This window comes from Idiotropiscis lumnitzeri, chromosome 3, assembly GCF_059441095.1.
Source record: "Idiotropiscis lumnitzeri isolate Australia: NSW breed Sydney's pygmy pipehorse chromosome 3, RoL_Ilum_1.0, whole genome shotgun sequence".
Classification (NCBI taxonomy): Eukaryota; Metazoa; Chordata; class Actinopteri; order Syngnathiformes; family Syngnathidae; genus Idiotropiscis; species Idiotropiscis lumnitzeri.
Genome location: NC_142393.1, coordinates 25792711 through 25815674, shown reverse-complemented (window position 1 = coordinate 25815674; position 22964 = coordinate 25792711). Strand labels below are relative to the sequence as shown.

General features: G+C 42.0%; 1 protein-coding gene across 1 annotated transcript; it reads left to right on the top strand.

The window, feature by feature from the left end:
* The first annotated feature begins 501 nt into the window (after nucleotides 1-501).
* On the top strand, nucleotides 502-9840 carry LOC148340623 (YTH domain-containing family protein 1-like). The gene is made up of 6 exons (XM_088289651.1): nucleotides 502-1044; nucleotides 2852-2876; nucleotides 4272-4351; nucleotides 4430-6082; nucleotides 7342-7386; nucleotides 7484-9840. Exons 1-6 carry the CDS (start codon nucleotides 1018-1020, stop codon nucleotides 7508-7510), a joined length of 1857 nt encoding a protein of 618 aa, XP_088145777.1. The 5' UTR covers nucleotides 502-1017; the 3' UTR covers nucleotides 7511-9840.
* Nucleotides 9841-22964: the final 13124 nt, after the last annotated feature.

The following is a 22964-nucleotide window of genomic DNA, read 5'->3' as shown; positions in this document are numbered from 1 at the left end:
CTCGTATTTATCCAATTCAATTTGGGCTCTTGATTCTCTATAATTTCGATCTTCAACAAAACATTCCACTGAAATAGATTGTCAAAGCAACATTGCTGCCTCTCGCTGGTGACAAATGAGTGACAGTTATTGTTAAATTGAGTGTGTAGATGCATATTTTTTTTTATTTTAAATGATTGATTTATTGTATCTATTCTGATATAAAATAATTTCATATGCAACTTTATGCATGTTTAATTACACAATCGGGGTTGATTATTTCTAATTACATTTCGGCAATTATAAATAAGTAACTGGGGAAAAACAGAATCAATCATTTTATTACGATTACAACAAACAATTTCACCTATTTTACGATATTCCTGATGAGGAATCCCAATACCAGGCTCGTCATAAGTAGGACATAAGTATTCTCAAATGGGATGTTCAGGTGTATGTTCATAGGCTATTACTATATCGCGGATTTCACTGATTGCGCGTGTAGTGTGGAACGCGATGGAGGGGGTCTCGTTGAAAATGTCAACTTGACGAGAACATTTTCGCCCCCAGCGCGGACGAGGGGAAGTGCATCCGTGTCTGCGGCTCGAAGGCTTCGAAGCCCGGATGGAGTGGAGCAGCCATTGGGGAAGTCTTGTGCTGTACTGGGCTTTAACGTAACACAAGGGGTCTCTCTCGCTCCCTGGAAGAAACTCGCCAAAAGTAAAAGCGACGCGGAAAGACCTTGCCGCGGCGGGAGATCCCCTTTGTCACTCATTGCCTGAACTTGAAAACTCCCAGAAGGACTTTTTGGAGTGGGGCAAGCGTGCAAGTTGAGGAAAGGCGCACAGCGGAAAAAGGAGCACCACAGCTGAGCTACTAGCGCGGCGCTAAGCGGCACTGCTAGCCACACTGCTAACAGGCAGCAAGAAGTGGCAAGTACAGCCTGGCAGCTGCCAACTCGCTTCCCCGCATCACGGAGCTTGAAATCCAGTCAGCGGGCCGGGCTCTGAGAGAATCCAGGAACTTGCTTCATGAATTATGTCTGCCACAAGCATTGACCCTCAGGTAGGACACGTCAAATCACCTCGCCTGTGGAGAGCTGGCCAGCTAGCCGCCTGCTAACTTTAGCGACCGACGGCTGTGGTGGGCTAGTGGTGGCTGCCTGCTTCTCAGAATCGCTGAACATCACCAGCAAGTTTGAAGTGTTCGCGCAACTTGAATCCAAGAGGAACCATGTCGCTATACGCGTTAAGACGAATGATACATAAGCGTTTGCGTGCCAAGGAAGAAAAGTCCCGACACACTATCAGTATGCCACCAACGCGATCACCAGCGACTTCCCTAAACGCTAAAGCTAACCAGTGGAAGGAACATTGCTAAATCGCAGCGTTTCAGTCATGATGTCGCTCGGTGCTAATCAAACTTTTGCACACCAAGTAGCACCCCACACAATGTACTCGACTCTCATTATCACGGTGGTAAAATACAGGAGCCTACTAGGCCTAAATATCGATTAAAAACGAGACAGTAGATATATTCTTAAGGGTGCACATTTATAAGACAACAGCAGTAATTTTCCGGAAAAGAAACCAAAAACTGGAAATTGTACGTAAATTAAGTTAAATAATCTCACGAGAAAAAATGTGGAAAAACAAGAGATTTACAGGAATAAAGAAATATCAGAACAAAATATCTAAGACTGAGACGGAATACTTCAAGTATTGACAAAGAATAAAAATGAGGGGAAAATCCTCATAATCAAATAATTGTCGTTAACTTATATTATGTAAAAACATGAGTGAAAAGTGTAAATGCAAGAGAAAAAAATATTTTACAGTAATCAAGTCAAAATAATATAAGTTAAAGCTCAACGGTTTCGCAGGAATGAAGTTGTCATTTTTACAGAGAGAAAACTCCTCTAAATTACAAGACGTGAATGTTGTATTTTTACAATCAATAACAAGATAACTGATATATTTGTAAAGTTGCAAAATGTCGTGAAAAAATAGATAATTTTCAAAACAAAGTCCAAATTTTTAAGAATTCCAAATATCGTAAAGTCAAATGATTACAAGAAAAAGAAGCTATGGTAGCCCATAAATGATTACAAAAAAATGAATAAAAACGGCCAGGGCAACAGTGCAGTAAAAATGTCGGAGGCTGCAAAATATCAACCTTCGGGCTGCAAATGGCCCCTGGGCCGCACCTTTGAGACCCCTAATTTGAGTACCTCGACATGGTTGACATTACGCTTAACCCGTAAGATATTGATGATGTGGTATCAGTGTCATATTATTAGAGCAATTAAACAATTATAAGTACAGACACGCAGTATCGACATGGGTGCCGATGCTGATATCGGAATCAGTGCAACCTTAATGTGTATGAATAATTCAGTGTTTCCCAAGCTTTGTTAAGCCGAGGCACATATTTTACATTGCAAACGTCACTCGGCACACCACCAAAGAAAAAATTGCAACAAATACTCGATAAATACTAAAAGAATGATGATATTCTCTTCTTCTTCACATGAATTGACATATAGTGAAATCTGACACAAATTTGTTGTATGAATAGTAACAGGCAAGACACACGGGGTAATTGTACTTTGCATTTTCCCTCTAGCGGAAGTACTTTTAATTGTTCTGCCTGTCACTAAGCGTTGCTGGAACAGTAAGCTGGGGCTTTTTTTGTTTTGTTTTTTGGGTAGGGGAGTGTCATTTCCCACAGCACACCCCCGATGATCTTTAACCGCACCTTCATGTGCCGCGGCCTAGCAGATGGGAATCACTGGTATAGTACAATCTCACACTGTGTGAAGATAACTTTTCCACTTTGTCCTCCCGTTCCTCTTGTTCTCGTGTGACTCCAGCGATCAAAGGGACAAGCTTCAAAAGGTCAGTTGTGTTGTATTTATTTTAGACCTAATGCCGGTGTGTTGCATGTAAAGCAAACTGTATTTAACATAAATGAGTGCAGCCCAACAAAATATTAATGGGGGGGGGGAGTTTCCTTTTAGAATAAATACTCATTAGTGCTTACAGTCGACTGCCGCTATTTGTGGTCAATGCACACACATATGCCACACACATGCACACACACTTATGTATATGTGCACAACTGCACTTATATGAAAGTGAACAAATGATCATATTTAAAAAAATAACACTGCATTTCCAGATTATAAGAAACAGCCACATAGAAACCGCAGCAACTCTAAAAAAAAAAATAATAATACGCTGCAGTTTTCTATGTTGAAAAAAAATTGTTTTGCATGTACAGAACAATTTTGTACTGTGAATGCACATTAAGGTTCATAAACAGAGAACTGTGCCTTTTAACATGGCAACAACTTTTTTAATTCAAACAGAACAGACCCAAGAGAAAAAAATCAAGATTTATTTTGCGTATTTTCTGAACTATACAGCGCCCCTTCCGGTGAAAGAAAAATCCACAGAAAAGCTGCACCGCTGTATAAGCCGCATGGTTCAAAATCTACGAAAAAAGTAGCGGCTTATAGTCCGGAATATACGGTAATTCATAAGAGGAGCAACCAATTACAGGAAAGTCAGTTTATCAGGAAAATTCAGAAAGTTCTTGTGCTGGCTAAACTAAAAAAAAAAAAAAAAAAAACTTATCTCACTGTATGATTGTTTGAACAAAGTGTAGACCTAATCGTAAATGCGACGTGTGTTTTACAAAGTTGATGCCCCCTCTGTGGCACACGGCTGCTTCTACATGTGCAATGAGCATGTATCGAAAACTTTTCGACTGATAGCAGATTGAGGTTGTACGAGTGCTAAATCACAGCAGTTATGCCCGTTCCACATGCACGATCATATTTTATCGATCGCTGACATGCATGGCCTAAACTTGTCAATGGTTGAGATGTGGATGGAGGATTGAAGCTGGTGCTTATTACAGAACAGTACATTAAAAAAAATATTTACTAGTGAAAGGTTATTCTCATTTTTTTTTTTTTTGCGCATTGTGGTGCGGTGAATCAATCCTCAGTCTCTGGTAGCAGTATCATCCTAGCTCTCAATAAGTAAGCTTGAGAGTCTGTCTATCCGGGTCCCAAGATGTCGAACTCCCTTTTTTGCTGCAATAATGGCTTGCGAGGCCAACAGCAAAATATCGACAGAGGCGTTGATACGCTGCCGAGTTGGCCTTATTGACTGATGGCTTAACAGTTAAATTTTTTGTTCAAGGTTTGTGCTCTTAAAAAAACAAAACAAAAAAAAAACAGACATCTTTCCAAACAAGTATTAACAAAGATTATTTTGTTGCAGTGCAAAATGGTTCACTGCATCAGAAGGAGACAGTCCATGACAATGACTTTGAGCCATACCTCACTGGTCAATCAACTCAGGTAAATCCCATTTCATAAAAATAGAACAAATGAAACGTATGTGCTAACGTTGTTTCTCTGCTCATGTCGCACATCAAGAACAACAGTTACCAGTCCATCACCGATCCTTACCTGTCCAGTTACTACGCTCCCTCCATCGGCTTTCCGTACCCACTCAGTGAGGCTCCTTGGTCCACAGGCGGGGATCCTCCAATTCCATACCTCACCCCCTACGGACCCTTGAGCAATGGCGACCATCATTTCATGCCGGACACGGTGTTCGGCCAGCCGGGCGGCCTGGGAAGCAGCATTTACCCTCACAGGTTTAATTTTTTCCCCGAAAACCCCGCCTTCTCCGCATGGGGGACAAGCGGCTCCCAGGGACAGCAGACTCAAAGCTCAGCCTACGGCGGCAGCTACACCTACCCGCCCAGCTCCCTTGGAGGCACCATTGTGCCTGACGGTCAGACGGGCTTTCACAGTGACACGCTCAACAAAGCCCCGGGTATGAACAGCCTGGAACAGGGCATGGTGGGTTTGAAGATTGGGGGAGATGTCACCGGCCAGGCAGCCGCCATGAAGGCTGTGGGCTCTGTGATTGGTGGAGCCGCCGTGGCAGCCACGGGGAACGGAGCCTCGCCCATCGGAATGCCCCCACTCAAAACCACCTCGTGGGCAGCCATTGCCAGCAAGCCTGCAAAGCCGCAGCAGCTGAAAGCCAAGGTGAAGCCGGGGTTGACCAACCTTGGGGGGGCTCTGCCCCCGCCACCCATCAAACACAACATGAACATTGGCACTTGGGAAAAGGGACCTGTGACGAAAGTGGCCATGGCCGCGCTGCAGCAGCAACAACAACAGCATCAGCATCAGCCTCACAGTCTGCCTCATGGCATGCCCCATCAAGCCCCCATGCAGCCTCCCCCTCCCACCTCTCTCGTGCAGCCTCAGATGCAGCCCATGGCCTTACAGCACCAACCGCCTCACCACCAGCACCACCCGCCACTCACTCAACCCTACCAAAACCACCCTCAGCCCCCACAGGCCCAAACCCGTTGGGTGGCCCCACGCAACCGCAACCAAGTCTACGGGCAGGGAGGTCCCGGCCATGACGGTTGCGGGATGATGGGTATGCTCACTAGCGCAAACTGCGGCCCCCAAGGTTGTGTCAGCCAGGGACCTGGTGGCGAGTCCCACCCAGTGCTGGACAAGCTTCGTGCCTCCCACAGTTATAACCCCAAGGACTTTGAATGGAACCTGAAAAATGGTCGTGTTTTTATCATTAAGAGCTACTCCGAGGACGATATCCATCGCTCCATCAAGTACTCCATCTGGTGCAGTACGGAGCACGGCAACAAGCGACTGGACTCGGCCTTCCGCACCATGAATGGCAAAGGCCCCGTGTATCTGCTCTTCAGCGTCAATGGCAGCGGCCATTTTTGCGGCGTGGCCGAGATGCGTTCGCCAGTGGACTATGGCACCAGTGCCGGTGTTTGGGCACAGGACAAGTGGAAGGGCAAGTTTGACGTAGACTGGTTGTTTGTTAAGGACGTGCCTAATAGCCAGCTACGTCACATCCGTCTGGAGAACAACGACAACAAGCCGGTGACCAACTCCCGCGACACGCAGGAGGTTCCTCTGGAGAAGGCCAAGCAGGTGCTCAAGATCATCACCACCTACAAACACACCACCTCCATCTTTGACGACTTCTCTCACTATGAGAAGAGACAGGAAGAAGAAGAGGAGGTGCGCAAGGTGGGTGCACTTGCCTCAGAATCCAGCGTTTCTGAGATGTACATTTGTCTTTAAAACGAAATACAGTCAACGCAAACACCAGCTTAGCCAACTCGGAAATAGACTCAACTGACGCCATCTCTTTTTTAAATTCTGTTTTAATTACTTTTCAGGGCGGCTTCCTTAGTTTTTATTTGTTTTAGTTTTTTTCCCATAACACTTAGTTTTCCTTTTTAAATAAACTAATGTTTTACTTGTGTGCGAGATTGCAAAAACACCATGGTAAGTATTCAGTAGTGAAAATTCACTAAAAAAATATAATTCAAAGTTTTTTAATAATATAGAGTCCGGTTTTACAGTCCACAGACCTTGAATTACAATTAGTGCAATTCATAATAGTGTATCGAAAGTTAGATGCATGTATGCACCCTAATTAAATAACACTATGTTGCCTTGTTTGGCAATTAGTGGATTACAGCCTTTGGTGCACCTCGTCGCCTATTGACACCTTCAACAGAAAGCGAAAATTGTTCCCATATACACTACATTGTCAAATTAAGTAACACGGCTTGTATTCAGCTTTGCGAACAAACACACAAGAGAGTCTTGAATATAAATTATTTGACTGAGATTTAACAGAAAACCACAACCGTAAATGATTTTATGCAATTAAGAACGTTAAATATTTGATTGTAGATTTGTGTTGTCATAGTAAAGTGAAGTCTTCTGGTTCCGCCTCTTTACCTAATAACAGCTGGCCATCACAGTCCCCGCAGAGATCCTATTAAAAGAGGAGCACTAACTTTCACACACATATAGTCAATGCAGTCCTCTCTACGGAAATCCCGTGAAGAAACATGTTTCTGTCAGTCGTCAGCAAAATTTCTGTCCTTCGGTGACGAACTGAGACGTCTTTCCGTAGTTGACCCGGTTAGTGACGGTTATGTTGACAAAGGGAAAACCACAATGCTTAGTCCGTCATTTTTATTTTTCAAGTTTCTTGACATTCCTCAATCGTCGGCAACACGGACATCCCATCTTTGCTATTGAATGATACGCCAGATTGTTGTCTCCACACTTTCACTCCCATGGTGTCTTGGACAGAAAGGTCACACAAAACTTGTAAGTGGAGTTGCTCCTATGTCAAGGCGCCACTGTATCTTCAAGCAAAACTGATTAATCTGGTTGGTCATGGTGGCCTGCTATTGTTTTGAACACAAGCGTATAATTGAAATCGTTTTGATTCCCGTTTCTGCTTATTTTCTTATTTCCCCTCGTAGACGTTTGAACCTGCTCAGATTCAGAACCGCTCTCGCTTGGATCAGGTCAGATGTTTTCTCTCAATTGCTAGTGGCATTTAACTTTTATGTTGAAACTAACTTCACTTTCTCTTTTTGTTGTTTGTCATTTTTGCCTCAACAGGAGCGCCAAAACAGGAATAAACAATAGAGGACGTTTATTTTTGGCTTGATCGAGTTACACTAGGACACAGTTGATTTAAGACACAGAACATATAAAATGCAAACAAATCCTTTGTGTTTTCTTCAATCTGGGAATTATCTGCCATCAACAAATTTGTCTTTCCTTTTGCCGGTGTTCCCTCTACCCCACATGCAACACTTCTTGTGCAGGGATTGTTTTGATTTTGTGTATTATGAATTACCTCCACTCAGTTTAAATCCAATGTTGTTTTAAAAAATATATTTTTCTTAACATCTTGCCAAACTGGTTGAGTTGTTTCCCGCGCCCATCATCTCCTCAGCTGCGTCAGGGTTTGCATCCCCCAAAATAAATCTGCCACTTTATACTTCAGTACAATCAGGAATGGTCATGTCCTACCTCTATTTGTCCACGTGGGGGCAGCATTGCCATGATGTAGAGGTCTGTGCCAACAGGGTTGGAGCATCTTAAAGCCAACTTGGAGCTGTGCGATATAAATAAAATAAAACTTCAATGATTTATTTTTCATTCACATTGAAAACATTTCTATATTTTTTGTATACTACTGACAACTTGTGTTTTTTTTCTGGAGCGTTTTTGTTAATTGTTTTCTCCCCACTAATTGAACTGCTAACACAGTGACACTGCTGGAGAAATCAGGGATCGTGTGACATCACACAAGACTCGAGACATTTAAGAGGCGGATTCTGGGAAAGAACTAAAAAAAAAAAAAAGTCCTCCGAAAACCAGGACCACGGGTCGTCCTTTTTACGAACAAACTACAAAAAACATCAAATCGTACTGGCCACATCTTTCGCATCTCTGGTTTGCGTTCTTCGGATGTTCGTGTCCAAGGGTGCTCATGTTGCATCCTCCATTTTTCATTTTTACTTTCTAAATGATGTTAACATTGTTTTGTTTTGCTCCAAGAAATCAGGGGGAGGGCTTTTCCTGTTTGTCACCATTCTGTCTTAATCCGTATGTATTTTTGTGCCCCCCAACCAACCCGCACCCTGAGTTTGCCAAGTTTCGTGTTGATCGTCACGCTAAGCTCTAACGTAGGAGCCTATATATTCACGGAGAGAGCCTAAAATGTATAAGCTTATTGTAACTGCTTTACTATCAAGAAAGAAAAGGAAAAAAAATTAAGTGTTAGGGTTTTTTTGCTAGTTTATTTGGTTGAGAGCCTGAAATCATCGTGTATGCTACACATTATACAAATATCTATTCTGATGACCAAACCTAAATACAAAGTCACAAAACGTGTGTGTGAATGCGCTCGTGCATGTCAAGATGAAATAAGGCCAGTGTGCTTTTCAGCAGGCTGGTGATCAAAAATGTGGAACGATAACTTGTTTGATCGCAACTGTGCGCCATCTACATCTGAAGTGAATTCCAAACACCCCATGTCTCATTTGTGTTTGGACTGATGTCTAAATAGAACTACATGCACATCCATTGATGGCTCCAAATTATTTTGTGAACTCAAATATTTGCTCCGCAACAATATGTTCTCTGTGCCATCGCCAATTGAAACGCGGAATTCTGATTACTATTGCGTTTGTGGTATAAGAACTAAGCAGTTGAAACCAGACGTTCTCATAAAAATTGACGTCAAAGTGCCCTCGGGCTTGCATTGCGAACGTCACCACTCTCCTGTTTTCTGGGTTTAGTCACGTGACGCTTTGATGTCAATTTTAGTCGACACCAAACGAAATGCCCCCAGGGTTAATCAGCTTAATTCTTATTCCACAAACACAACAATTGATCCGAATGCCGAGTTTATCCTAGTGGGGACACTTATTGCAAAGAAGACGTTTGCCTTGAGTTCACACTGTGTTGCTAGATTTTACCCCCGAATTGAAAATGTTGCTTTTTAGATGATGAAAAACTTAGTCACTTTATTATCGTGTGTGTTGCGGACTTGTGATGCTGCAACATCATTTTACCTGCCTGTCAAGTCTGGTTTCCATGGGAACTGGCCTCTTGACAACATAGCCCCCGTGAACCGTCCTGTCGTCACGATGCTTGACCGAGCTTCATTTTTACTTATCACCATTCGAGTGGGGGGAACGGTGAGGGATGCTTCTGTTTTAACTTGGGGGGCAATCCTCGAGGTCATTCGGTGCTTGTGTAGATGTAGTACAGGATTGACGTGCACATTAACGGTAAACAGCATAGGCTTGGGAACAGATGTATCACAGAGATGAATGACATTAAATATGAAATTAAAATCCTCTAGACCACAGTAGTAGTGGAAATATTGTTCGACAGATGTATCTTGTTTTTTTTTCTTGATAAAAGAAGTCAAGCCTTAATAAACTGTCCATTCAAAATGATTTGCTCTTGATCTCTTGTGTGTCAAGCAGACTTAACCTCCAGTCACCTCACAGTATGTTTGTCTATCCTCGTGTTGCTAATGGATGTTTTTGGTTAAAAAGTCAATGTTAATGCATTTGGGCGAGGTCCAAAAACATGCAATATATTTTAAACATACCTTTTATAATGACTAAAAAGTGACTTTCAAACAACTACAAGACACATTATGGCGCTTCTCCATTACAGTAATTACTGTGTGCGGTTGCCTTCTGTGATAAATTAAAATACGCGATCATGTTTTATTACTCAAGGATTGTCCCCTTCCGTAAAAGTGGGTCTTTGGTGGAGCTATCCGTGGTGCTGGACAATTATTGTACTCCTTGTAATGTAAAATAGATGACGTTAACGTTTGTTTTTAATTCAACTGCTCAGTGATTTTAAACAAATTACTCTATTCTGTTTTCTGTTTAAGTTGCTTCAAAATCCTAGAAATGACATGAAACGTCCCAAGTTTTCTCACCTGACATTTTCCCCACATTATTGAAAATACTCTTGGTATCGTTTCAATGCACAAATAACAACATCCAGAAAAGTCGGTGCAACTGAAGACTTTATTGGTCAACTGAATGCAAAGGATCAAACAGACAAAGTTGCAAATTGATTAAGATTCCACGTATTGATCATTTTATCACTCGCTATTAACAAATTAAAGATTTTGCCCCCACACACTAACCATCCGAAAAGTGTACAATGGAAAAGTATAATAGTTAAAAACATAAAAGTTGTACACTCGACCGAGCAATATTCCTCGTCAAACTCTGCCCCGGAATACACATCAAGATTATTTGGTTTGAAATTAATCTCGAATCCCTTTTTGTGTGCACTGACAGGAAGAGGCCACTAGATGACGTAGAAGGACTTCGTATTTCTCGGCTCTGACGCCGGTGGGTCTTTACCACAGCAGTCTTCACTTAAAATCTCTTCAAGCTCATATGGAACGAAGGCCTTCCTGAGCTCTGGAGCTACACAGAATGTTCGCATACTGGACCTTCTAGCACATTGGAAATATGCGACATAGAGCAAAGAGTTAGCTGTAATATTTTCGCGACAACATGGGGATTAATGCAGACTCTGAGTTAAGGATTTGAAACAATACAAAGTTTAGCTCGCAGAGCAGCATCGTGACGTGACATATCGCCTCTTTTCCTCCGTGCGTCCCAACTTTGATGCAAACGACGTTTGATATACAACAAGAACGGCGACGCAGTGACCTCATTCGGAAACGGCAACTGCACGTACGCATTGCACCGTTCGAACCGCAAAGCAACAAGCATCGGGCACGCAGTGACAGTACATCGACACCCCCTAACACCACTCACACTGCAAGTTGAAAGAGATCAAAGTGAGTGAGCGTAAACCTCCTTGACACATACAACATACGAAGCCATGTCGATTCCTCTCTTGGCATTCACCGCGTGCCTTAATTGTTTGGACATTAAATCAAGGTCCGCTGTGAACACGCAGAGTGACAACCAATTCTTAGTAGACTAAAAATGCAACCACATACTCGTTTGGGAAATAGAAAAGGGGTGGACGTCAGCCTCAATTCGAACTCGGCCATGTAGCTTTTGCATGCCCGCCAAAAGGATGCAGACACACTCGCGCGCGCGCACACAGACGCACGCGCACACATTAGAGTGACACACGCACATCGTCGAAAGCCGATTTGGCATTCCAATCTGGCGCTCACAGCACGAACGTATCCACGTAAGCAATTCGAAAGCCGATTTACAGCCCGCACTGGCAATAATGCGCCACTTTGGATTCAACGCAAAGCTACGGAGGCGAAACTGCGCCATCACTCGGCCCCCAAGCGCCTATACACTGCGTTGGGCAAATAGTGCGCCGAAAAATAAAATTAAGATACATAAGCACACTTGCGCCCTTTTACGCAAAACTCCAGCATTGTCCCGCTCACAAATGAAGAACCCCCCCCTCGCCCCCCGCCCCCCATCAAAAAAAAAGTCAAGCGCTGGTAGCACGATGTTCTTTCTGTTCGAAGTCATCCTTCCCGCTGCAAAGATTACTGTAGGTCCCATTCAATTTGGCTCGAATGTCCCGTGACGCGTCCACTGTATGAGATGTCGCCTTGTCTAAATGCTACTTTGGGGAAATAAAATGAACGTTAGAGCGGGAGAAGATGCTGGCGTCTTCTCCACATCCTCATCAAAACTCGAGCGGTTCCTTTCGGATGTAATCGTGACCCATTTCGAGGCTCCGGTCCCGCACGGTTGTTGTCCCTTTTCTTGTCTTGTCCTGTCCTGTCTTGTCTTGTCTTGTCTTGTGTCCTCCTCTCAGTACGTCGGGCTGTGTGATCCACCGTCTCCCGGATTAGAGCGCCCCGCTCTTCCCGTCCTAGACAACCGCGAGTCTCATGCTGATTGGGTTTCAGCGCAAAAGGATTACATGGGCACAAAGTGACGTCATGCACCCCGGCCCAGCCTCCCACCACCCCTCTTACTCTCCCTCATCCTCACCTCCCCGCCATTAAAAGCAAATCCTCATCAGCCACGAGAACGTCCTTGAAAATGGCGTGACTTTCTGCACAGAGTCACGCGTGCATACATGCAACATGCATGCTGTTGCTCCACATTCGGATCGTCCAAATATAACATGACTTGGTTGCTTGTCCCTATCGCCACACGCCGTGGCGTCGACAGCAACAACCCCCAACCACGAGAGGGTCCACGTCCCGCACAAGCAGGTGCACGTCCCGCATGTTGCAGCCTTGTGATAAAAGCTGAAGATATGATCACACGCACGTCGTAAAGCATCGAAATAAGTTGACTGACGTCTAACGGCACATTGCGTCTATGATATAGATGAGGGCGGACTGGAACGTCAGCCTTAACTTAAACGTGAAGTAGAACTGAATGAATACAATTATAGAATACGTACTTGCTATGAAAAAGTCCAAGACTTAGCAGTATATTTAATGTATTTTTTGCATGTCCTACACATTAGCTACATGCATGAAGTGAATTGTTCCAGTTAAATAAAAAATAAATAAAAATGTACATGTTTTGGTCTTTGGTGAATATAGTCACCTTAAGCGTAGCTTACATTTTTCAAATGTATTTTAGCTCACTTCAATGCTTGACTCGTTATAATGTTTTAGCCGTCTGCCTCTATGCAAATACAAATATTGCTCCCTATTCCAATCCATAGTGGACATCCCGCAAGACTAGACTTGCGCCCCGGAAGAAGATGGACTTGGATTTTCAAATGTTTTTTCCTCCCTGCTGTCTTCTAGCTTGTGTCCACCTCCCACGGTGTGCGAACAAAGAGGCGCAGAGGACCAACCTACAGCAGCGCTCGGTTGCTATTTACGCTCCATTCTTGAGCCTATAGAATCGCAAATGCATGCATTCTTGCTCGGGTGCAGGCAATGATTAACTATTTTAAAAAGAATTCTTACTGGCCTCCTCCTTCCCGATCTACATCTCAAAACCAACTGCCTGCATTTACATTTGACGCAAGGCCTGTTAGGTCCCCATTGGCAAAGCCCGAAATAGCGCAAAACAACGCAGCATCCTACAAGAGGAACGCGCCCCCCCCCTCAATAAATGAAGAAAAAAAAGAACATTTAAAAAAAGATCCCAAGCCGAAGTCCTTTGTTCGTGTTCTCACTCCCGTCGTGTCAGCTGCATCCTCATCCTCACAAGTAAGCTGGCGCTCCTCTCGTCCTTTTTTTTTTGCGCAAAACCAAAGCTCTTCTCCACTCAACACAACTGCGCCGACATTTCAGCCCAACATTCCCCGTTTTGCGAGCTGGCTGTGTACGCAACGCGGCTCGTGAGAGTGAGTGGGTGAGCTGGAGTGCAGCTTTTCTTCAGCGGCCTCCTCTTCGTTCGCTCAAAGAAGGGGGAGTTGTCCCCGTGCATTACAATGACACGCAGGCCCCCATTCATTCAGCCGCTGCTGTCTAACGGTCTTTGGACGGCAAATGCACCCCCATCGGGGGGTCGCAGCCCCCTCATAGCAACCCCCCTCCATCCACCCCCCAATCCCAATACGCAGACCCCAACAATGGCCCAACAAAAGAGAGAGGCGAGTCGGCCCCAGTTGTGCGAGCAGTGGCCCCTGGACTTGTGAAGTGTGCTGCATGCAATGGAAAATATAGTCCACTCGGATGCAGCTTAAATCTGACCGCGCTAAAATCTAAAATCGTGAGAGAAAAAAATAACATTGGAGGACTGGCTGGTCTTGAGCATATATGTAAAGAACATTCACCAACCTATAGTGGGAATAGGCGCAGAATGTGCGCGCGCAAAAGCCTGCTGCGGTGCGAGTCATTTCACGTCAAAGCATCCTATAAATTGCACAGAATCACACTTCAAATGAAATTACATACTGCAATATCTATCTAAACACTTGAATTTATTGTTTTGAATTAGTGTATCCTTTTTGTAATTCCCTAAACATTGAGTAAAGCTCTATTTACTCTGGTTATTTGTCGTTTAAAAGACCAAAGTGCAGTCGATATGACTCATTTTATTTTGATTTATATTTTTGTTTTCTACGAATCTATCCATTGCTAGCAATTGTGCAATAATATATTAGCAATACTGATGAGAATAATACGAAGTGTTACTAGTATATTATTATTATTATTATTATTATTATTATTATTAGTATTATTATTAAGCTGTGTAACTAAATGAGAGGCGCAAGCGTGGACTTTTTTTGTGGTTTCCCAGGAACATCATAGCGATTTGGCAAATGCAGTTGAAGGCCCGAGTAGGCACAGCTGGGCATCTGCAGCTTCTGCTTCTATTCATCGGGAGGAGGGCGAGGTCACAAGGAGCTGCGACCCCGCAGCTCGTTATGCAGATGCACATCGTCTTCTACGTTAGTTCCCTTTGGCTTACACACCTTGATGGCACCTGGCGTCCAAAAAGGGTAAAGCCTGTATTTATTTTCTTTGAGCTCTATTTTTTTGCTCAATAAAATAGGTAACCTTTCTCCTTTTTTTTAATTCATAACTTATTTGATGTGCACACTGAAAGAAATGAAGCTCACTAATAGAAAAAAAGGTACTTCTTGTTAAGACAATTTAACTTATTGAACTTAAAAAAATACAGCCCTCCTTTCAGCAATCAGTCCTGTCATATTTGACGTGAGTTATTTATTTATGTCCTGTTTTTTTATGGGTAGACTTATTGATTTGTAAATATCTATAGGCCTGTTAACATTTTGTGTTGGATCCACAGTGCTTTTTTTCCTTCTATGTACAGTACCTTATTTAATTAGCTTATTAGGATTTTGACTTAACCAGACAAAATATTTTTGACTAAACAGGGGTGATCTGTTGCTATTAAAGATCATGTTAAATGTATCCAGGATATTTGGTGCAAAAGGATTAAGACAAGAAAAGAAACAAATCTTCCGCTGCGTTGTCCCCTCTAAACCTCGCACACTTTTCTACTGGCGCTGATATTTGTTTGGAGAGGCGCATAAAGAGGTGTAAACATTTCGTAAGTGCAAAGAGCCAGAAGGACCCTTTAGCATTGTGCGCGCGGAGAAAGAGAAACACGTTGACAAAAGAACCTATTGTTCCTTGGGAACAATCCAAGGGGCCTAGTAAGCTGTCCTCCACGATCAGGCCGCGGGCCGCTGATTTCAATGCAAGGGGCCCCTCCAAGGACAAATGCACATAAGTATGCTATATAGCAAGCAAGCGAGTTGCACCAAGCAGCGGGTTCGCTTAGAAAGCTTGCAACTGGACCTCAGCTCGCGCGTGCACTGCAGACATGCAGCAAGGAGGCGACGTTTGCTGCACGTGTGCATGCAATGTGCTCCTCTGCGTGCAGGATCATCTTTTCTAAAAGCGTCAGCCCACATTAACGTGGACAAGTGGTCACAGGGTAAGGGATATGCTGGCAAAAAAAAAATAAGACGAGCATCATTTGCACGTTTGTGAAATCTTCTCTCCAGAAAATAGGGAGCCTTTTCGAAAAACACCTGATTTTCAAAAATAGCCTATTTTAAATAAAATTGGATTTTTGGATTAAAATAAAAAAAAGAAAGGCACACACACACACATTCACAAGCACGCGCACACACGCGCACGCACGCCAACACGCTCACACACACACGCACGCACACACGCGCGCACAACCACACGCACACACGCGCACGCACGCACACACTCACTTCATATCAATAATGCTCAGGCACTTGAGCAGCAGTGAGCATCAGTGCTAATATGGAGACTATGAAGGTCCTTGACGCTGTCTGATATGAGCTGCCTCCATTGATCTGTTGCAGACTCCTTAGGCGCAAAGTTCCAGGATTCCAGGTCGTGCAATATCCATGTCAGAATCCAAATGTGTGTGTGCAGAGAATGACTAACCTAAAAACAAACGTCATTGAAAGGCATGAACACAAAATGTTTTTACACATCTTTGATTTGTATCTTATGGTAGCAGATTGCTGCCACACCTGAAAAAAAAGTTCACAATCGTGTTATTTGCGTGGTAGATTTCACGTTATAGCGTGATAATTTTCACATTATAACATGATGGGTTTCATGTTATAACGTAATAAGTTGCATGCAATGACGTGATAAATTGAAGGAGTATAATGTGAAAAGTGTGACCCCTGCATTCATCAAAATAAAACAAAGACATTTTTTTCCAGCTTAGGTCACTGGTGGATCCCTTAATGTATATGTGACTATTAGTGTCTTCTTGTGAAATCTTAAATATTTTTAAACACCTGACACACATTTTTTATTATTATTATTTTTTTTACAGTATTATAGAAGAGCAGCATAGTTACTAAGTTTGCAACTTTGATTTATGAGACACAAAAATGAATTTTTTTTCCAAAAGCAAAAATCAAACTTATCTCATTTTAACATTAAACTAATCTTATTATAATGTGAAATTTGTTCCAAAAATTTAAATGTATCACATTATTACGTAACATTAAACTTTTTTTTTTTTTGCTGGGTGAAGAAGCAATACGATTCCATATTATCTGCTGCGTTCACAATGCAACAAAAGTGTGCATAGCGCTCCATAAGCATTTATGTCATGAGTACCTTGTTCTTATGCACCCTAGTCTAAGAATCCAAACACTATCAGGAAAAACAAAACACACACACACGCACGCACGCAAACGCCCCCCCCACACACACCCCCACACACAAAAACCCAACTGTTTCCTAAAAGGGTTACAGTGATCTGAGAACTAATTGTCTTCATTTATTGATGGAAACTGGTGACACGATTCAATTTATCAGCACTTGCAGGTGATATTATCGCCCTTCTGACACGAAAACCCAAAGCACACATAGTGTGACCTCAGTTACGCATGAAGACACACACACCCACACACACACACGCACACAAGGCATGGCACGGCATCTAAAACAATTGTGTCAACGTATGTGCAGCCTTTCTGTGACCAAGCAAGTCTTTGGTCTGAAATTCTTTGCACGCAGCTCCACTACATTGCCAGTTAACCTTGCAATTAACCTGCACCTCTGACAAACGTCATTAGGGAGCTGGAGAAGAAGCAGATAAAGAAAAAAAAAGAATACACCTGGTCATGCTGAATTTGAAACGTGTGAAAAATACAAATAATATTTCTGAATTATCGCCTGATTTTAATCTAATGTGACTGTTACTGCTCATTAAATCACGTTTATCTATTTAAATTTAAATTGGGAGTGATGAATCTACATGATCCTTATTTCATCACCCCCAATGACCTCTACCATCCCCCCCGCACCCACCTCGATCCTTCCTTTTTTTCTGAGCAGATTGGGAAGACCCCAGTTGAGAGCTTTTTGGGCATCGGAGCATCACAGAGGTTTTGCATACAGCTGAATTCAAGTTGGAGGCAAGCGAGGCGCTACTGACAAACTTGTCCATTTAGAACATTCAAATTCATACTCAAATTGTTCAAACGCGAGGATGCTGGCCTACAATTGTTTCTCTGGAGAGCAGATCAAGGGGCTTCTTTTCAAGATTAGGATGCACAGTCATTCTATGGTCGCACGCTGAACAAATTGGAGATGATTCTTTGCTTGGGTTAAATAGAAAAAAAACAAACAATAAAAACAGCTTTGGTTCATTGAGAGGTTTATTAAACTTTTTACATCAAGCTTCGATAGTGCTTATCGATCAGATTCCATTTTCAATTCTCTCATTGATGTTCATTGGGTGAGAGAATGAAATGATATAAATTATATACCATTATCATTATACAAAAGATGGTTCTGCATATTGCAGTGTGATATGGACAAGTCAACGACATGTCATTTTACATCCCCCATCTATCTTCTCTCCAGAGCTGGTATTTTTTCCTCAAAATGATATGAAATTAATTGTTTGTTTCATTGGTCGTTTTTCAATTTATTTATCAAACATATACAATACATTTTTATTTGTATAACACATTTTACAGCAGCTGCAGCATATATTCAGAAACACACTGAAATAGATACTAAATACCTCAGAATAACAACGGTTTTTCGATTAACACTCATAATCATGAGCAACATTGAAATACATTTAAAAAGGGACAACCTCTGTTCCCAAATGCTGTATTTAGTATTATACAACACTGTAATATGATTCATAACTTGAACATTAAAACTTTGTTTAAATATCACGAGAGAAAAAAAACATGCTAAAACAATGAGTCAATGAAAATGTATAGCAAATTAAAGTGAAAATAAATGTGTGCTAAATAGTTAAAAACGTTTTTTCAAGATTAATGCAAATGTATTGTGCTGTTTTTCCAAAATAAAGACAACTGAACTGTGCTTAAAAATGTGCAACACAGTGGTGCCTTGAGATACGAGCTGCTGATATCTCAAGTCGTCTTTCCCCATTGAAATTAACGACAATGCAATAGATCTTTTCCCACTACCTGCCCCATAAATACAATTTCATATGAAAAAATACACTCAACTTAATGTTTTAAAAGCGCATAAAATAACATTTGCTCTCCACATAACCAGCAAACGCGCAAAATGCAAGCACAGAACTAATGTATTGTCCTTCCTTGTTCTTCTTTTGTGGTGTGTATTGATGATTGGCAAATCAGTTCAATGGTACATTTCTGCCTCATACTGATATTGTCCTGCAACTGCAAGGAAGTTCATGTGAATTGATGGTTGCTGGATGCGGTGAAGAAGTTTGCTGATGCCATCTAGTGGTGAGAGTCTGAAGCGCACTTGTAGCTCAAAACAAATGGCTTGAACCCCAATTGTCTTTCTTTATTTTTTTTTATAATGCACATCTTTGGGCAAAACAGTGTTTGTTTAGTGTGAGCACAGAAAGATCAGTACACTGTTTGAGAACATTTTGGTCTTTTTTTTATTGCTCTTCCTTCCTATATTACACAGGCTTGTGTCATTTTATGAAATATGCACATCTTTTGCCCCTCCCCACCCCTAAGAGCTGAATTAGAAATGACAATGATGTTGTTGTGATGAAGGCTGACTAAGTTGTGCGCCTAGGTCACGTGTCAACCATTGTTTTGTCTGCATTTTTGTCTATTTGTACAGCGTGTTGCCCAGTGGCCACTGTGAAGTGTCTGGGGGAGCTGTTTAGTCCCCTATAAGAAGATTAGAGATGATTGCTTTTATTGACTGGCCTGTGCCGCGGTTATCAGGGCGGTTGACAGAGCACCGAGCCACGCTTTTGTCTGACTCTCATTGTTCTTTCCTAGCTCGAACCTTGCACTGATATCAATTTGATATGACACTAAAGTGGCAATTACGTACACACATGCAAGAGCTTGCTCCCTTTCCGCACCACGAGGTAGCGAGATGGCGGCAAAAGAGAGGGAGAACGGTGACGGAGTTTGCTGACGGGCTGGCGAGATGATCTCTGGAAGAATTTGCAGTTTGTTAGTTTCCCAGACCTCTTATTCTCATTAAAACAGAAAGAGGCTGATTCCGCCAAAGTGTCTGTTCACACTCAAGCCTTCTTCACATGAAGCCCTCTCGCATGATCCCACATGATCTCACAAAACCCAAGAACAGCAGATTGTCCCGGACATGGGCTGATCACCGTCGCGTGGCGAGAGTATTGGGCGGTGTGGCGAAATAGACTAACTTTAGAAAATAATTCTTGCCATCGGACAAAGTCAATTATGCACAAAGCACAGCATCGGAAAATATGTTTTTGTTTTTATTCACGACCTTTTGATTCTCGCTCCCACCCCGTTTTGGGTTATTATACATGCATCTGCAATTTTAGAGACTACATGTTGTATGGGAATATTAGTACACCTTTTTCATAACACCGAGGTGCCACTTATCATCGCTACTATGTGATTCTTTGATTTTTGGATGTTTTTTAGCCCCAAAAATGTGTCTCACGCTTGAGAACTTTTGGTAAGATTGCTGACATTGTCAGGCCAAACACAACACTGCAATTTATTGGCTTCAAATCATCATTAAAATCGTATTTATCCTGTACACAGTAAGACATTTTTCCGTCATTCTTGACATGTTGACATACATTCTAAATGATCATTAGTTCTCGAATGTGTTTGTCATATGTGATGACAACTCTTATGTTGTCTATTTATATAGTGTTTGCTTTTATATTCCTGGGACCAGAAGTTGGCGAAACATGCTCCATTCACTTAAAGGGACAGTGTGTAGAATCTTTTACGTCTAGTGGTGCAATAATAGAATGCGAAGACCTCATTTCGAAGCAGGCGCACTACGGTGCCTCAGAGAGACCCCACTTCAGCAACCTACCACAAGCAAAAAGTCATCACAAACGACTTTTAGTATTCCCTCAACTGACAAAAGGATGTGAATTGCATTACTTACTCATGTTGTCATGATAATGAGGAACTATGTAGGCCAAATTTGTCTCCTTCGGGTATCCGTAGCAGAAAGATGGCGGCGAGAGATGTCAGCGTCGCGTATAGTGAGGCGCAACACGAGATATAGTAACCTATTAATTAACCTATGATTTTATAAAAAATGTGGATGTGATAACACACATTTTATTTAGCATATTATGGAAATGTAAATGTAATTAATTAAGAAGATGAATGAATATTGAAAAAAATCTCAATTTCTAAATTCTACACCGTCCCTTCAGTTTTTTTGGGGGGATAATTTTCACTTGTCAGAGTCGTTTATTAAATGCATTGTACTTTTTACTTGTATACTTTTAGTATTATTTACTTTTACTCCATTTCATTAAGTTACATTGTGCTTGCTGCTTATATTTTTATTCAGCAGTTGTTGCGTGCATAATTTAAATGTCTTGGTTAGACAGAGAGACTTCAATCATGGGCACTTGCTTCCAAAACAAACGGAACTAATACGAGACAGTCTAAAACGTACATATAAATCTTTAGACTTGATGCTGAAGGCATCATCAATACTGGAGTTGCGCATTTTCATGTTTTGGGAGATGATTGATCAACGTTTTTGGTACGCTTGACCACACATAAAGTCTGCAGCCTCAACAGGAAGCAAAGTTTTCAAAGCAACTAACTAAAAATAAAAATAAAGTGCATTGAAGACAATTTTGCATAGGAGAATTTGGCTTCATTTGAGTTATTTCACATACGTTAATTTTATTGTCGTTTCAGTTACCGCGATGTTGTGGGGAAATATTTGAAGTTCAGCATTCCCATTTTAGAATTTGTCAAGTTGACGTTCACACCTTGATTCGAAAAGTTAATACAGAAGTTACTTAAACATTACTCAGTTCTTGAATCTTTAAGTAATTCTTTGTAGGACTCCTTCTTGCTTTTATTATCCTAAAGTAATACTACTTTTATCCATCCATCCATCTTCTGTACCGCTTCTCCTCACTAGGGTCGCGGGGGTGCTGGAGCCTATCCCAGCTATCTTCGGGCAGGAGGCGGGGGACACCCTGAACTGGTTGCCAGCCAATTGCAGGGCACACAGAGACCAACAACCATCCGCGCTCACACTCATACCTAGGGGCAATTTAGAGTGTTCAATCGGCCTGCCATGCATGTTTTTGGAATGTGGGAGGAAACCGGAGTACCCGGAGGAAACCCACACAAGCACGGGGAGAACATGCAAACTCCACACAGGATGGCCGGAGCTGGGATCGAACCCACGCCCGATGCTGTCTCTCACTGTGAGGCCATCGGCCGCCCTACTACTTCTATTTGAGTACAATTTGTGGCTAGTCTGCCCACCTCTGGTGAGGAATGAAACTGGTCACACCAGTGATGGCAGTGTTCAATTTAGGGACGGATAAGAATATTTCCGACAGCTCGCAGGTGACAGTGAGCCCACCAAGTGCTTCACTTTCTGTTTCTCTTATAACAATTAAGTGATCAAATAGTTCAACATAAAATTTCAGCGGGATACCAAAGTAAAGATGTGGACTATTTCATGTGCAGAACACTGTTATTTATCATATATTATTGATCTTTCTTCCAGAAGCAATGTCACAATTTGAGGAAGGAAGTAGTGTAGAATAGAAGAGAATTGGGCTTCATTGCCACTATCATAGGCACAATTTGCAGCATTGAGTCGAAAAAGAATGAAAGCATTTTGACAAAAAAGACTAAAGTTACAGACAAGGGTTGAATTTTTTTTTCTTTGCAAGGCAGTTTTTCAAATCAATGACTTCATTTGAGGTGCAACTTTCTAAATTTGTGGAGCAATTAATTTTTTTGCAGGTTAATCCCAGGGAACTGAAGTAATTAAACAAAAATATGACAATATAATGAATTAAACATTGGCTATCTTTTTTATATGTAGAATCAACAGGGTTTTTTTTAAAGGGTCTCTTCATTGATGTTAACATTGGCTCTTCTATAATAGGTTAGCATGTAAAAATGACTTCAGTACTAAAATGCTCCCCGCTAAAAAACTGAAGTGTTTTTGTGACGAGATTACGACAAATTGGCCCGCCCCTTTTGGAAGTCGGCTTGTTATTTTTTTCCGGTTTCAGCATGGAGGCAAGCGAGGTAATATTGCTCAAATTCTCAGTTCTGATGTCTGAAACAGCAACCGATCACCACCAAAATGCAAATGTCCCCTTCAACCTGTGAAAGTATAAACGGGTTCTGCACAATAGTTTGGATTTATTGACATCAAACGTGAGCT

Coding starts and splice junctions, on each gene's coding strand:
- LOC148340623 (XM_088289651.1), top strand. CDS start 1,018: ATGTCTGCCACAAGCATTGACCCTCAG. Junction 6,083..7,341: donor AAGAAGAGGAGGTGCGCAAG/GTGGGTGCACTT, acceptor TTCCCCTCGTAG/ACGTTTGAACCTGCTCAGAT. Junction 7,387..7,483: donor ACCGCTCTCGCTTGGATCAG/GTCAGATGTTTT, acceptor TTGCCTCAACAG/GAGCGCCAAAACAGGAATAA.